At 36.7% G+C, this 15,821-nt stretch overlaps 1 protein-coding gene across 6 annotated transcripts in view; it reads left to right on the forward strand.

The window, feature by feature from the left end:
* SLCO1A2 (solute carrier organic anion transporter family, member 1A2) overlaps nt 1-15,821 on the forward strand; it is a 58,155-nt gene that overhangs the window by 12,072 nt on the left and 30,262 nt on the right. For 2 of the 6 annotated variants that reach the window (XM_014542346.1, XM_005869575.2), the window contains 2 exons: nt 14,142-14,332; nt 14,681-14,794. In XM_014542346.1, coding sequence (XP_014397832.1) covers nt 14,738-14,794 — 57 coding nt within the window. In that variant the 5' untranslated portion in view covers nt 14,142-14,332; nt 14,681-14,737. The other 4 variants (XM_005869574.2, XM_005869576.2, XM_014542347.1 and 1 more) reach the window with 4 other exon arrangements.

The following is a 15,821-nucleotide window of genomic DNA, read 5'->3' on the forward strand; positions in this document are numbered from 1 at the left end:
ACTTACTTTGTGCTATAAAAATATTGCTACCCCAGCTTTCTTTTCCTTTCCATTTGCGTGAAAGATCAATATAGTATTTTTATTATAACTAAAGTAGTAATAATATAATACTCTGATTTTATATGAATCTAAAAGACATCCTCAAAGCTTGATGAGAGTTCACTGGGTGGAGAACTCATAATCAGTAGAGATATGATGCAAGTTTTTTTGACTTTGTCACTAAAAGATTTCAAAAGGTTGCACTCTAGACAGTTGCTCAATTTGGAGGGAATGGAGGGGAGAGTCAGAGAGTGTAAAAGAAGAAAAATATGATGCTATCAGTTAAATAGAAATAAACTAAAACAACCAAACGGTTTGGCCAGGCATAAGTATATGAAGAGAAATGATGTGCGGTGAAGCTGGGAAAGAGGATTGGGTTAATTTAGGGAGGGACATGAATGCCAGGCTAATGAAGTTGATGTATTTTAGTTGATAAAAACAAGCCTTTCAAAAATTCTGCATAAAAGACTGATGTAGTAAGAATGTTGGTGAGCACTAATAATGCTTACTAAAGGTGCATTGAGTATAAGTTGAATCTTTCCATAGCTTTGGGTTGTGTGTATGTAAAAGGAAAAATAATGGGTGGATCAGAATAGTTGATATGAAAAGCTCACCCTGAACTCAGCCAAAGGATCTTTGGACTCAGGCTTTTCTACTCGTAACCAAAAGGTATTTTTTAATCTAAGCATACTACTACTAGGTAATGATATTCAGGATCCAGGGAATAGGACATTATTGCATAATGTCTTCTCAAAATGCTCACGAGAATTTCCAGAAGTTTTAAATATGGTCTTACCAAATCAGTTCTTTGTTCTGGCTCCATGTTGCAACGTGGAAGATAGAGAAATCATTTGTGTTTCTAATTGTGCAGTAAAACATAATTTGCAACATGTATATAAGTGTTTAGAAGCTTAACTCACTCTCAGGTTACTGAAAGCTGCCATAGGCACAATGAGAAAGGTTGGGAGAAATTAGTCATCAAAACTCACTGTGGATATCTCCGATTACATCAATCAAGTTCCAATCATCATTGTTTTCACAAGGTAATCATTAGAAACCAGGGAAAGTGTTTGGCAAACTCCATAGCAGTAAGGCTTTCCCAACTTTTATATATTTGGTCTCCTACTGGCATGCAAACATCAACTAAGAAAATAATACTGAATTTGTTCAAATGTTTCACTTTGATAAAAAAATTAATGAAAAAACTTTAGAATAACATTTACAATTAATATCTGTTGCATCAATAAAATAGCCTCTTTCTTCCTTAGAAGTCTCCCAGTTGGAATAAGTTACATAGGCACCTTAACTACATTCTACTCTTTAGCAATGGAGGTTAATAAGTTACTATACATAATTCTTCTTGTATTATTCCTGGTAATTGTGTGCTACTCTATACAATATCCTTGAATGTCATATGCATCCATTAATAATTTGTTAGCTCTTAAAAGATAGATAGGAGAGTTGATATAGATGTGATATGCAATAAAATTTTATTGAAAATAAACAATTATGGGACATTTTAAAAATAAGTTTTAAAAACTGTAATTTAATTGCACCTTACTCAATGTAAAATATTGGGCGTATCCTGGCAAGGTGGCTCAGTTGATTGCTGCATTGTCCTGTACACCAAAAGTTTGAAGGTTTGATTCCCAGTCAGGCCACATACCTAGGTTATGGGTTCAATCCCCAGTCAGGGCATGTATGGGAGGCAACTGATCAATGTTTCTCTCACATGGATGGTTCTCTCTCTCTCTCCCCCTTCCTCTTTCTAAAAATCAACAAAAAAGCATATCCTTGGATGAGTATTAAAATAATAATCAACTACCTCAAAAAAAGTAATAATAATAATAAATAACTGAGTTGAACTGATAATAAAGAAATAAAAGAGTCATGTGACTTGATCATTTGTGGCTTGATACAAGACTTAAAGAGCTTTGGGAGTGAGGATGGGGGATCATACATGTAAGTTACTACTTATTCTGGCAGTCTAAAGACATATTACAGTAAAGGGAGACCAGCCATTCATCCTATATAATAAAAGCATAGTATGCAAATTGTCCCCTCAACTGGGAGATTGTCCGGGAGTTTGACAAGGGGGCAGGGCCGGCTGGGGGAAGGGATGGAGATCCTGGCTTGCGGTGGCAGGAGCCTCCAGCTGGTGGCAGCCAGCAGCAGTGATGGCAGTAGTAGGCAGGCAGCCAAGGGAAGGGAGGGAGGCCCCAGCCGGCAGCCGGCAGCTGCTAGCAACCCTACCAGTGCACATATTTCGTGCACTGGGCCTCTAGTTTAGTCATATTTGGTCTGGTTGAGATCTACTGAATCCACATTACTATGCTGCTTAGATACATGTATGCACTACACATTTAAAACATAGTTTAACTCAACATTAGTAATTGCAGGGGTAAAAATAAGGTAAGAACATGCACAAGAAACAATAAATGTGCCTGGTCAGCAATAATACATGCTAATGGTGAAGTATGGACAATTATTGCAAATGGAGTTAGAAAAGTTGATGAAATGGTCTCAGGCTACCACTTGGCCTCAATATCTAATGCACTACTTTGTACCCTGTAGGTAGCAAATAAATTGTACTTGGGGTACTAGATCAACTTGGGCTAATTTATGTACATATATTGACAATGAAGTTATTTTTTAAAAATGTATTTTTTATTGATTTCAGAGAAAATGGGAGAGGAGAGAGATAGAAACATCAATGATGAGAGAGATTCATTGATCGGCTGCCTCCTGCACACTCCACACTGGGGATCAAGCCCGCACACTGGGCATATGCCCTGACTGGTAAACGGACCCTGACCTCCTGGTTCATAGGTCGAGGCTCAACCATTGAGTCATACTGACCGGGTGACAATGAAGTTTTAAATAAATTTTCTTTAAAGTTTTTTTACTTTCAACAATCAATTTCTTTTCCATTCAAATTACAAAGAGAATAAAACTACTCTGTATCTTAAAACACTCTTTATCTTTCAAAATGATACATTCTTAACAGATGGGGTATGAATAATGCCTTTTTTCCTATAGTTGGAAATAAGTGTGAACTTGGGATTAGTCATGTAACTAAGAGCTTCACACAAGGAGTGAAGAAAATGCTCTACCTTATAAAGGGGATATACATGGGAAATTCACATAACATACAAATGAGCCTACTATTAATGGCACAATAGCATGTGTATGGCTTACTAGCTCATCTTATTTCCAAATGAAGTGCATCAATTCACATAACATACAAATGAGCCCACGATTAACGGCACAATAGCATCTGGCTTACTAGCTCATCTTATTTCCAAATGAAGTGCATTGGAAAATGTGGGTGTTTCTTTCATAGTGAAGTACAGCCTTGGTTATATTTTTGTGAATTCAGAATTTTTATACATATAAAATCTAATGATGCTGGATGTTGGGTTATACAACAGGCCAAATTCCAGTCAAAGGGAAATTTCTTTGGAATCTATAACTAGGTATTTATCACTGCTAGGAAGATAGCTATGCTTTTGGCTTTTGCTGAAGCAGGGGTAAAATATAGTCATTGTTCTACCAATGTTTTCTTTTGTAGATCATAGCTTTCCAATATAAGGTCACATAGTTGGGAGTTATGGTTTCATATATACTTTTTTTCCCATAAATAAGAACATATTCAATGGCCCTGGCCAGTGTGGCTAAGTGGTTAGAGTGTTGGCCCATGCACAAAAGGGTCACAGGTTTGAATCCCAGTCAAGGGCATGTACCTGGATTGAGGGTTTGCTCCCTATCCTCAGTCGGGGTGTATGCAGGAAGCAACCAGTCAATGTGGCTTTCTCACATCGATGTTTCTCTCTTGCTCTCACCCTCCTTCCCTTCCTTCCAATCTCTCTGAAAAGCAATGGAAAAAATATCCTCTGGTGAGGATTAACAACAACAACAAAAATATACTCAATGAATTCATTAAGGTATACTGTGTTTGGATATTTGTGCTTCATCTTTGCAGGGTGTCATCTCCAAATTGGCTCCTCACCTTTGCCTTCAAAAGGTCATTTCATTGCTCTATCAAGTTGGTAGCTTCTGGATAATCCAATATTTAAAAGGACCAGTGGATCTCATGGTATTGTGTCTATCATTGAAGCTCCTTTATCATGAAGTAGGTCCTTTGGCCCAATGTAATGTTTTGCAGGATCCTATGTTGGAAGACCAAACATTCCATAAGCACTTAGATTATGATCCAAACCGAGGCTCTGTGAGCAGGAAAGTAATTTCCACAGGTAGAATATGTACCAGTTCCAGTACAGAGGGATTGATACCCTTTCAGGGTAGAAGGGTCTCAATGTAATCAACTTGCCACCAGAGAAGCTGATTGGTTTTCTCATGTACCATAGTAAGGGCTTAGAGTTTGTCTCTGTTTCTGGCAAGTTGGCTATTCACTAGTGACTGATAGTAAGTGCTGTATGAGAGAGTTTGGAGATTAATGCATTTGAAAATTCTTTTTTTTAAATTATACTTTTTAAAAATATATATTTTATTGATTTTTTACATTAATTATACTTTTTAAAAAAATGTATTTTATTGATTTTTTACAGAGAGGAAGGGAGAGGGGTAGAGAGTTAGAAACATTGATGAGAGAGAAACATCGATAGGCTGCCTTCTGCACACCCCTTACTGGGGATGTGCCCACAACCAAGGTACATGCCCTTGACTGGAATTGAACCTGGGACCCTTCAGTCCACAGGCCAACGCTCTATTCCCGTGGTCGGCAAACTGCGACTCGCGAGCCACATGCGGCTTTTTGGCCCCTTGAGTGTGGCTCTTCCTAAGCCTTAGGAGTACCCTAATTAAGTTAATAACAATGTACCTACCTATATAGTTTAAGTTTAAAAAATTTGGCTCTCAAAAGAAATTTCAATCGTTGTACTGTTGATATTTGGCTCTGTTGACTAATGAGTTTGCCAATCACTGCTCTATCCACTGAGCGAAACCAGTTAGGGCTGAAAATTCTTTTGCTTAGCCTGGGTAAATGTCACACACCTGTGTATCAACTATTCAGACCTTGACATTGCCTTTCTGAGTATGCTTCCATTTCAGTTAGTCCACTTTCACCTTTAGGATAACAGCCTACTTAAATAGCTGTTCTGTGGCCTCATCACATCAAAAATGACTCCTCATTGGATACTTTTCACCAGGAAATGCATCTGAATTTTTTAACAGTAATGTTTTATTTGTATAGCTTTTTAACCTTGCCAATTAATCAACTTTTATTTGTGTTATATTACTCATAACATGGCACTCCTTGTAGTGTCAGTCTGTCACTTCCTTCATTTTTCCTTTACTTGTATATTCAAACTCAACTTCCTGGTTTATAATTTCAATTCTGTACTTATTAGCTGCTTAGATTCCTTTACTCCCTTAACTCACTGCTGAATCAAAACTGAAATTCTAAATTCTAGGTAAACACATGTATCTATTTATCTCCCTTCTTTTCTCTTTGTATTGAATGTTTTTGGCATAAATCACATATATTGATGACTTCTGTATCCATTCTTATTATCCAATCTGACTCAGTCTAGTAATTAATGCTATTCACAAATCTTTTTACTCAATTTCATTTAACATTCTGTTTTAATCTCTCCTGTGACTATTGTTAACTTTTTTCATTTTATTGGGGTCTTCAAGCATGTCCCTGACCAATTTATTTTCTGCTGACAAACATGCCTTTCCCATTGATAATGTGATAGTCTTTATTCTCTTCCTCTTACCCCTAAATTTCTGCAGATTTCTATAAACTTTGCTCTAACATAACCCACATCCTTCCTCACACAAAGAGTACCCACATCTATCTATATAAAACCCTAATATGCATATCGACAGAACGGCGGAACAACCTGATGAACAATGGTTTGGAGGGGGTGGGGCCTGTAAGTGGGCAGTGCCAGGCCAGCCAAGGCGGGTGCCAGTGGGCAGAGGAAGGTGACCAGCGGCAGCAGTGGGGAGTGGGGCTGGCAAGTGGGTGGTGCCAGGCCAGCCAAGGCAGGTGCCAGTGGAGTGGGGGGGGGGGGCCCATAGCCCCACCGGTCGCCTGCAGTTCAGCCCTGATCACCGACTAGGCCGAGGGACCCTACCTGTGCACGAATTTCATGCACTGGGCCTCTAGTGAATATATAATGACTTGTACAAATGTGCGTAGTCAATCTCACTAATAAGTGAGAAAGTGTTAAACAACAAAACAATCAGTTGCTGTATCTGGGGAGGGTGTTTAACAATGATAGGGAGAATTACAACAGACTCCATGTTTTTGCTGAGTAGAAGAAGAATGTTTGTCTTGGACCCAATCTAGAAGCTAACCTAGCAAAAAGCACATAAGAAAATACAAATAATTACAAAACAAAACAAATACAATATATACAAAAAACGAAAACAACAAAAAACAAGTCTAAAACTTTTCCATTGCTTCAGCTTAGTAGAGAACACAGAGCAATCCACTGGAAGACAAAGAGTGCTCAGAACAGATAAACTTGAGCAAATCACAAGGCACCTGCAAATAGAGACACTCATCTCCTCATCCCTAGTTAATCATTAGAAAGGTGCAAGCTGCGTGATATAAAATTGAAAGTAACAAATGAACAAACAAGAAAAACAAACAAAAACTCATAGACACAGAGGACAGTGTGGTGGTTAGGAGAGGGAAGAGGGGGTGGGAGTGGTAGTAAAGGATAAAGAGGGCCAAATGGATGATGATGGAGGATGATCTGACTTTGGGTGGTGGGCACACAATGCAATATACAGATCATGCATCATAGAAATGTACACTTGAAACCTATATAATCTTATTAACCAATGCCACCCCACTAAATTAAAAAAGTTTAACTTAACTTTAAATTAGCAAACTAAAGAAGGGCATGAATTTATTGAGAAATAAATCCAAAGATAACATGAAATTGTATTAGGAGTCAAATATATTGGAGCAAAACAAAATCTTCTTGATATAAGAACCCATGATAAGAAATTATCTGAAGTTGGTAATAGAGAAAAAAAAATGTTTTCCAAGAGGAGAAAAATAAATGATTATTTCGTTTAAATTAGCAAACTAAAAAAGGGCATGAATTTATTGAGAAATAAATCCAAAGATAACATGAAATTGTATTAGGAGTCAAATATATTGGAGCAAAACAAAATCTTCTTGATATAAGAACCCATGATAAGAAATTATCTGAAGTTGGTAATAGAGAAAAAAAAATGTTTTCCAAGAGGAGAAAAATAAATGATTATTTCAGTACTGATCACAGTGTTGGTCACAGTAGGAGATGGTGTTGGCTTGAAATTGGGGGTGTCAGTATAAACCCATATTTAATATCTACACATTTACCTATACCTATGTTATTTACCTGTATTTGGAAATACAGACATATTTCCCAAGTGTACATATATCTCTATCTTAGCCCTTAAATATTATTTATCACTAAAGGAGGGTTAATTTTCAAAAAAAGGGTTAATTTGAGAGTCGTGTCAAGGAAAGTGAAAAATTAGCCTAAAACATACTCAGGATCCAGAAAGTAAGGAAGTGCCCAAACAAAGATGGGGAGATAGCAAAAGGATTTGGGAACCGGTTTTAAGGGGCTTCTACCAGCACCTGTCAGCAGACTATAGGAACCAGCTTGAAGAAGCTTCTATTAGAAAATTTGAGCATGAATAAATAATAAAGGCAATAGGTTAAAACCCATCGAGTAAAATAAAAACTCATGATGAGTCCATCCTGAAATAAATGACTAAATAAATATTGAGAAATGGAAGCTCTTATAATAGACTACCAACCAATAAATATAACATTCATAACGGGATGAGAAAACCATCAATGGATTTACAACGAATGAGGATGAAACAGGATATTTATGTAGGCTCAAAGTATCTCCATAGAAATCACTTATTCATTACAAAGGGAAAAATAATAACTATACTGAAAACACTGGTACACACTCTAACCTGGGATGGAGAGGGCAAACTCCGAAGACTGGCAGGTGAACCGGTCTGGGCCTGCCCGGCCAGCAGGAAAGTCTCAGCGTCCAGGTCGTCTTGCCCTATTGTTATGCGGAGTTGATAAACTTGCTCACTCAGCTTGTGGCTGAGCCCTCCCTCTTTCGTCTTCCTGAGCTGGATGGGGAGGGCAGGGTGACCAAAGCTGGCAGCGGTTGGCATTTTACACCAAGAGGGGGAGGAGGAAGAGGAGGAGGAGGAGAAGGAGGAGAAGGAGAGGGAGGAAGAGGAGGAGGAGGAGGAGGAGGAGAAGGGGGGGGAGGAGGAGGAGGAGGAGGAGGAGGAGCCGTCCTTCCTGGGGAAAAGGGAAGCAGGGGTATGGAGGGGTTAATAGTGTCTTTCCTGTCATCAGTTGATTTCTAATGAACAGGGTCAGGAGGCTGTGCTTTCCCACTGCCCAGTTTTCTCCTAATGGGGAAAGGGATGTGGAGAGAATAAAATACTGGGACAGACTGACATCATGTGTCTCCAGATGTCATCGACTGAGGAGAACGTAATACCACTTCAATGGTATTCTTGTCCCAAGTGTGCAACCAAAACCTAATAATAAAGAAACATCAAACTCCTACTGAGGAATATTTCACAAAACAACTAATGTATACTCTTAAACAATTACAAGGTCAAGAAAAAAACAACAACTGAGTAACTCTTCCTGATCAAAATAAACTAAAGAGATAAAGTAACTAAATGCAATGTATGGTGCTGGATTAGATCCTGGGCCATTTAAATAAAAAAAGACACACAAAAAATTACTAAGACATTATCAGGACAATTGATACAATATATAGACCATGGATTAGATAATAATATTGAACTAATGTTTAATTCTCAGACTTTGAGGATTGCATTATACTTATACAAAATAGAATATCTTGTTTAAGGAAATATACACAGAAAAAATTAGTAATACTTAAAGGACCACAGTATCTCCAGCTTATTCAAGTTGGATCCCATCTTCACAAGTTCTGCATCTGAAGATTTGACCAACTGGATATTTGAAAAATGTTTGAAAAGAATGTGACATTGTTACTGACATGTACTATACAGTTAGGCCTATGATAGTTGGGTCTGTACTGAACTTGTATGGATCTTTTTCTTGTTATTATTCCATAAACAATACTATATAATAACTATTTATATAGCACTTATGCTGCATTAGGTATTATAAGAAATTTAGAAATGATTTAAATTATACAAAAGACTCTGCTTAGGTTATGTGCAAATATTATACCATTTTAGTAGTATATAAAGGACTTGAGAAAAGTAGGATTTTGGTATTCTTGGTGGGGGGTCCTGGACCCAATCTCCTCTGGGTAACAGGGGACGAGACTGTATACAGAGAGAATGAGAGAGAGAGAGCAAATAATGCAAAATGGAACCAATTGATGAATCTGAGTTAAGAGTACATGAAAATTCTGCAGTTGAGTCAATTAAAAATTGGTTGATTTGATGATAAAAATCTCACATCTTATTTGGTATCACATAGAGATTGCAGTAGCTACATAAGTAATGTCAAGAGCTGGCCATTGCAACTAGTTAAATCTCCTGAATTCTCTATTACTGAGAATAAAAAGAGCATTAGGATTGAAGGTATATTACCCAATAATATACATAGCTACCCTTCATTGAATGTTGATTGTTTGTTAGCATCCTGTTACATATTTACCATATTACTTAACTCCACTCCAACTGATTATAGCTGTGTTAGTCATTTGTTTTTTTTGACCTCACATGGTTTTTTTTCCCTCATCCTCTGATCCTCTCTTTATCCCAAGGGACTGTCTGGGAAAATAAAATTTCCCAGGCTCCCTTGCATCTGATTTCCTGTTAGGTTATCAATGGGAGGCATTGGTGTGAAAATGGAGTTGCAGAGAAGGGGAAGCCAGGGCATCTCTCCCTCTACACTTTGAAGCAGTGCCTTGTCACTAAGCAGCTGTGTGTGCTGCATCTCAGGCCTTTTCTCTTTGGAGTGACTTTCCACCAGTATAAATCTGTTGGTATTTTAATTCTTTGATACCTTTGTAATTAGTTTCCTAGAATATAAAATTCTTCTATTGAATTGCCTTTCATGGGTTCTATTTTTTCCTGTCTTTGTCTGTTTTCTTGTCTGATATAAAGACAGATACTATCTTCATTGTATGGATGGATAAGAGACTTGTACAAACATCACACAACTAGTTTAACAACGGGCTTTCAAACCAGTTGTGCTTCATTTCAAAGCTCAAGTACTTATACTACTACACTGTATCCAAATGATATTCCAAATGAACATCCAAATAGTTTTCATTAATCATCTTCCGATTACTTAGCTCCAATTGTTTGCATTATGGCACTAACTACCTATTATTATTATTTAATTGTCTATCTCTCCCAATAGTTGGTGAGACCACTTGCGAACAAGCACATATGTTATTCATCTTTGTATCGCTAGCACCAACTACTGTGTTTGGAATGTAGCAGAGCTTTAATAAATATTTGTGAAATGAATGAATAATAATCACTGCCATTTACAGAGTGACTATTTTATGCCAGCAGCTATGCTAGGGATTGGTCTCATGTAAAATTTACAACTCAATCTTTATACTTATATTGCAAGACAGGAAAAAATATTCCAGTACCTTAGATAAGTTTAAAAAAAAAAAAGAAGGCTCAATGAGTTTGAACAACTCACAACTAAACTAGGACTAAACCCAAGTTGACTGGGCCTCAAGGTCTGACATTTTTTATTATATCTAGCTGCCTTTCCATATCCATTAATGTGAATGAACAAGTACACAAATAAATGGGTTGTGGGGGGGCGGATCTGAACATTTTGGATTTTCAGTTATTTTGGGAGATTTACAAAGAGATAAAAACTCCTTTCTCTATGAGAAAAAGGAAGAGTTCAGTATTTACTTGGCATAATTAATGGAAGGAACATGTTTCTGTAACCAAATCTGTGTGTGTGCAGGCAAAAGGACAAAAAAATTGGGATAAAATTTTAAAGAAACAAAATAGTTTACATTGCCAGCGTGGAAAAGATTGGCCACTCTGATAATAACCTGATCATTCTTTAGCGTTATTTGCATTGGATGTAACACTGATGCTATTCACAACCAGTTCTCCTGAAGACTTAGGAAGTCGAGTATCAGTTTGGCTTTTCCGTGTCTTGGTCTATTATCAGAGTCGGACAGTAAGTTTTCTAAAGTCACAGAGTAGGTATATTTATTTTGCTTGTGTTTCTGTGCATTTCACTCTTTGGTTGGCACGGAGAAATCGCAGGCATGGCCATATGGCTCAGTTAAGTTTCTCCTTTTGTTTTGCCTAGAGTGATGTATCCCTGGTACCCCCTCTAATCATAAGAAGTAAAATAATACCTGTATTTGTAAGGCTTATTTGCAGAATCCAATATTTTATTCTTTGATTTCTGATGAAAATGAACTAATAGAAGTAAAATAACTTTTGTAGGCATTAGACAAAGAGTCATTGTTGGTTCTCCATGTGCTCCCCTGGCACATGCTTGCTTGGTTTGGTATTGGTTGAATTATTTCAGCTGGATACTCCCAAGAGGCTGTCCTCTTCTTGCAGAAGGAAAAGCCATTTGAAGATTCTGGAAATAAACAATTTTCTTAAGATGTTGCTGGTATGACTCTCTCTCTCTCTCTCTCCCCGCCCCCCCCCAGGAAAGGATGTTCTCCTAAGTCTTCTTCATGTATGTACTACTAGTTTTGCCATGATAAAGTAAAGCCTTTATTTTGTTAATTCAATACTATGATGTAAAATTAGATGTATGCATTTCCCAGTCTTAAAAAAAAAAGATGTCTATATATCTAATACGGGGGAAAGAGCACAAACAAGGTCACTTATTTGTTTTGTAAAAAAATTGTATTCTTTTGTGATTGAGATTTGTTAAGACTGGCAACTAAGGAGTGTCAAAAACCTGAGTGCTGCTGTTCAGAGTTCCAGTCACGCAAGATGAAAAGTGCTAGAGCCCTGCTATCCAAAAATGTGTATATAGTTAACAATTCTGTAATGTGCTTTGACTCCAATGAAAACAATACTAAACAAAACAAAAAAGAAACCCAGAGTTGTGACCAGTAGACATGGAAAAAATGCAACCCCATTTTTGTGAGAATGCATACTGAAGAATTTCCCGCTCCCCTTTGAATGCTGAGAAGGGGTTAGAGAACTAAAATGCTTCTCCTCTTAATACAGCTTCAGCCAGTCATTTTCATTAGCAGTGATGATTGATGAGGATTTATCTGTGGCACTGTGGTCCCAGGAACAAAAGTCACCGTGTAAACACCCTGTGCTAACAAAAGGGGATTGTTCACACGGCTGGCACTTGCCCTTCTCAAGGATATGAAGAAACAATGCGTGCTTTCCCTGATTTGCAACCACAATGCTCAAAGTGATTGTGACATTAACTATCGGATTTCATGAATTTTGTTCAAGAAACAATAGATTTTACTGTGAATTGATTTGTTTTTCTCTATTAACGTGTGTATGAAAAGCTAAAATGTTTTCACTGTATATAGGAAAATGTTCAGTGTTAATTGAATCGCATTGAATTCATTCCAAGTGCTTAGTTTCAAAATGCCTTTTATCCCAGTCAACACGTTTGTTTATAAGACATCCTTCAAGAGAGCAAACACATTTTGAAATAAACCTTTGAGGCATGGTGATAAAATGTGCTCAAGATGGTTCCATAGTGTCACGATACATAGAAGGAACTACAGTATTCTACTATGCGGTGATCTTCTGTGTTACTAACTTCACCTTTTATGTCCCCTGGTCAGATAGGAAAACATAGGCATTTAGAAGAGTCATTTTTTTAGCCACTAAAAAGAGTGAAGACAACTTTGACATGGAAGAGGAATAAGTTCTCTTTCTCTCTTATTGTTTGATTGGGTGACTATATTGGGCTCGGATTTTGGCAAGGAGAGATAGAAGGGAAAATGAAGGGGAGTAAGATTGGGTTCTAAATCATGAGAAGGAAGAGGAGAGAGCAGCTGAGAGGTTTATGTATAATAAAAGCATATGTATTACAGGTGAGGGCCAAAGAAGAACAGTTTCCATTCATTTGAAAAGTTATCCTATTCTCTCATTTTTTTTTTTCAAAACTAGCTCTTGCACTTGAACTTTGATTAAGGTGATTTGGCATTTTATGTGGAGATTGCAGCACGAGTTCATCTGTGGGGCCATTTGGAATTGCCAAGACTGTTTAATAATTTCCATGAATGATATATGAATTTTTTCATTTCTTACACACCAAAGCATTTGTAATTTGATCATATACTGTTTAGTTATATTCCAGTGTGTTTTATTTAAAAGTTTTACCATTCCCAATTAAAATATAGGTTTCTTGGGATCTGGGTACAAGTGCTTTCCACAGAGCCTAATTAGTTTATATTGTCTTTGGGATAGTGAGTCTTTCTTGTTCGTTTCCAAAATCCTGTGCTTAACACTATGGCTGGCACACAGTAGACTTTCAATACATAATTGTGTCCATCATAGCATGCGGAAAGAGAACTAAGCTCGTACACTGTGCAGTGTTTGTTGCCTTTATGTTTGTAGGGGAATAGGATTCAGCAAACTTATAAAGGTAAAGCAGTAGGGTCTTTAAAAATTAGTGCATTTAGGATCATTTGTTAAGTGGATATTGTTCAGAGGATTTTAATAAAGTAACTTGGGAAATACTGCTAATATAATATTCTCCCTTCTTAAAATAGATTTACTAGAATAAATATTGTCATAGTGAACACTTTGGTTTTGGTACAAAATATTGTCCTAGTTTCAAGACACTAGGACAAAAATAGACAAAATTTTAAAAAGGGGTTAATAAAATTGAATAGAGTTTAAGTAATGTTTTACATATAAAAATGTGTGCCTATATAATTAATATATATATACTTATAGATACACATAGACCTGTATTTATTACATAGATCTGCCTTTATGTCTGTAGGGGAATAGGATTCAGCAAACTTATATGTTTGGTCATCTCCTAAACCTCTTATCTTGCAACTGTAGGATTCTTTTCAGATCAGAGAACTATTTGTTGTTTTTACTTAGGCTATTTCCATAATTAAAATTCCATGTCTCCCCAGGTTTCCGTGAATCAGCAGTGCCCCAGAAAGTGCTTCCCTTCTTGAAACTCCAGGGAAGTATTGGAATGAAAAGAACTTGAAGAGGGAGCCTAGCCAAACAGAGATTTTTGAACTTTGGTAGGCTAGCTGAAGCAGAGTTTTAGCACAAACACAAATCAAAGTCTGTGTGTTCTTAAAAGCAGCATTTTCATGTAAGTCCAAAAAAAGTGCACTTTGGTTCTATTTGTTTTGGTTAAAGAAAGGAAAAGTTTTGTTTTAACCACATGGTCATTATTTTGTAAGAGGACATAACAAATAATTCTATCTTTAATCTCACTAAAGAGTAACTAAAGTTATTTGATGTGACCTTTTTCAATGGAAACTTAACAACTAAATCTTCTTTAACGTCATTATTTTCTAGATGGAGATCAAAAGCTTCCCAGGTGTTTTTGTACAATGGTTTCTGATTATGTTGTTCAAATTTAGTATTTTCTTCAAAAGAATGACGACTTAGGAGTTTGTCAGCAATTTAATATATTTTTGTCTTCTTAAAACAATAGAACTAAGAAATATCAAGATTTAAATCATAAATACTTTGGAACACTCAGAAGAACAACATGGGAGAAACTGAGAAAATTGAAACCCATAGAATAAGATGTTTTTCCAAGTTAAAGGTATGGAATTTTTTGCATGTATGTATTTATATGTATTTTTTTTAACTTAGAGCTTATAAAGTTGTTCATATGTTCATGAAGTAATCTAATGTTAATGTCCTACTACCTGTTATGGTGATAATTTCTTGCTTTAATGAAGTATGTTTTATAACTGAAAGTGTGTCTAAATAGGGTTATTGATTCAGGCAATTTAATTGGAGATAGTGTGGGGAAACTTAAACAGAAGACAAAGTCTTTAAAATTTTCAGGCGTGATGTTACAGCAGGACTTATTTTCCTAGATCAAAGGCTAATTAAATGTCCCTCCCCTCCCCCAACCTTCAGGGGTTTCTGGGCCAGAGGAGTGTGGGGATCTCTCCCGGAAAATGGTTCCTAGGCAGAAATGATTGCTGATCTATAGGCAGTGATCACTCCACAATGACCAAGTAAAGCAATTGTTTACTTCAAGCTTTGGCAGCATGCCAACCATTTTCAATAAGAAAAATGCTCATTTGTTAGCTGTTTCTAATATCTTGACTATTTCACAGTAATTTCTTTTTGCATTTTGCCTTTAAACACAATCTGAATTTATTTTAAGCAAGGGATCTGGATATTTATCTTGGTTCTATAGCTAGTGCCTGCAAGTGGTTTCCAAACTAAGACACTGCCAGCAATTTCTCCCTATCAAAAGTTTATTTTTTCTTTGTATGTGTTTAGGGAAAATATACACATGTACGTGAAAGTGGGGGATTATGATATAGATTTAGAAAACTAATTTTGCCTGAAATGCCACGTTTGTTATATTTGTAAATTTTCCCTTAAACTATCCTCAATTGTCATGTCCTTCTCCTGAAACTGAGTGGTTAAAAATAAGGTTCGAGGCCCAAGCTCCCTGGGGTCATCTCTAACTTCAACTGCTTACTTGCTTCAACCCTTAGACAAGTTGCTTAACCTCTTTGTGCTTCAGTTTTCTCATCCGAGAAGGTTAATAAAATATAATTATCTGATAGGATTTTTTTCTTTTTACATGCTTGAAATAATGACTGTAC

This window comes from Myotis brandtii, unplaced genomic scaffold (genome assembly GCF_000412655.1).
Source record: "Myotis brandtii unplaced genomic scaffold, ASM41265v1 scaffold299, whole genome shotgun sequence".
NCBI classification, from domain to species: domain Eukaryota; kingdom Metazoa; phylum Chordata; class Mammalia; order Chiroptera; family Vespertilionidae; genus Myotis; species Myotis brandtii.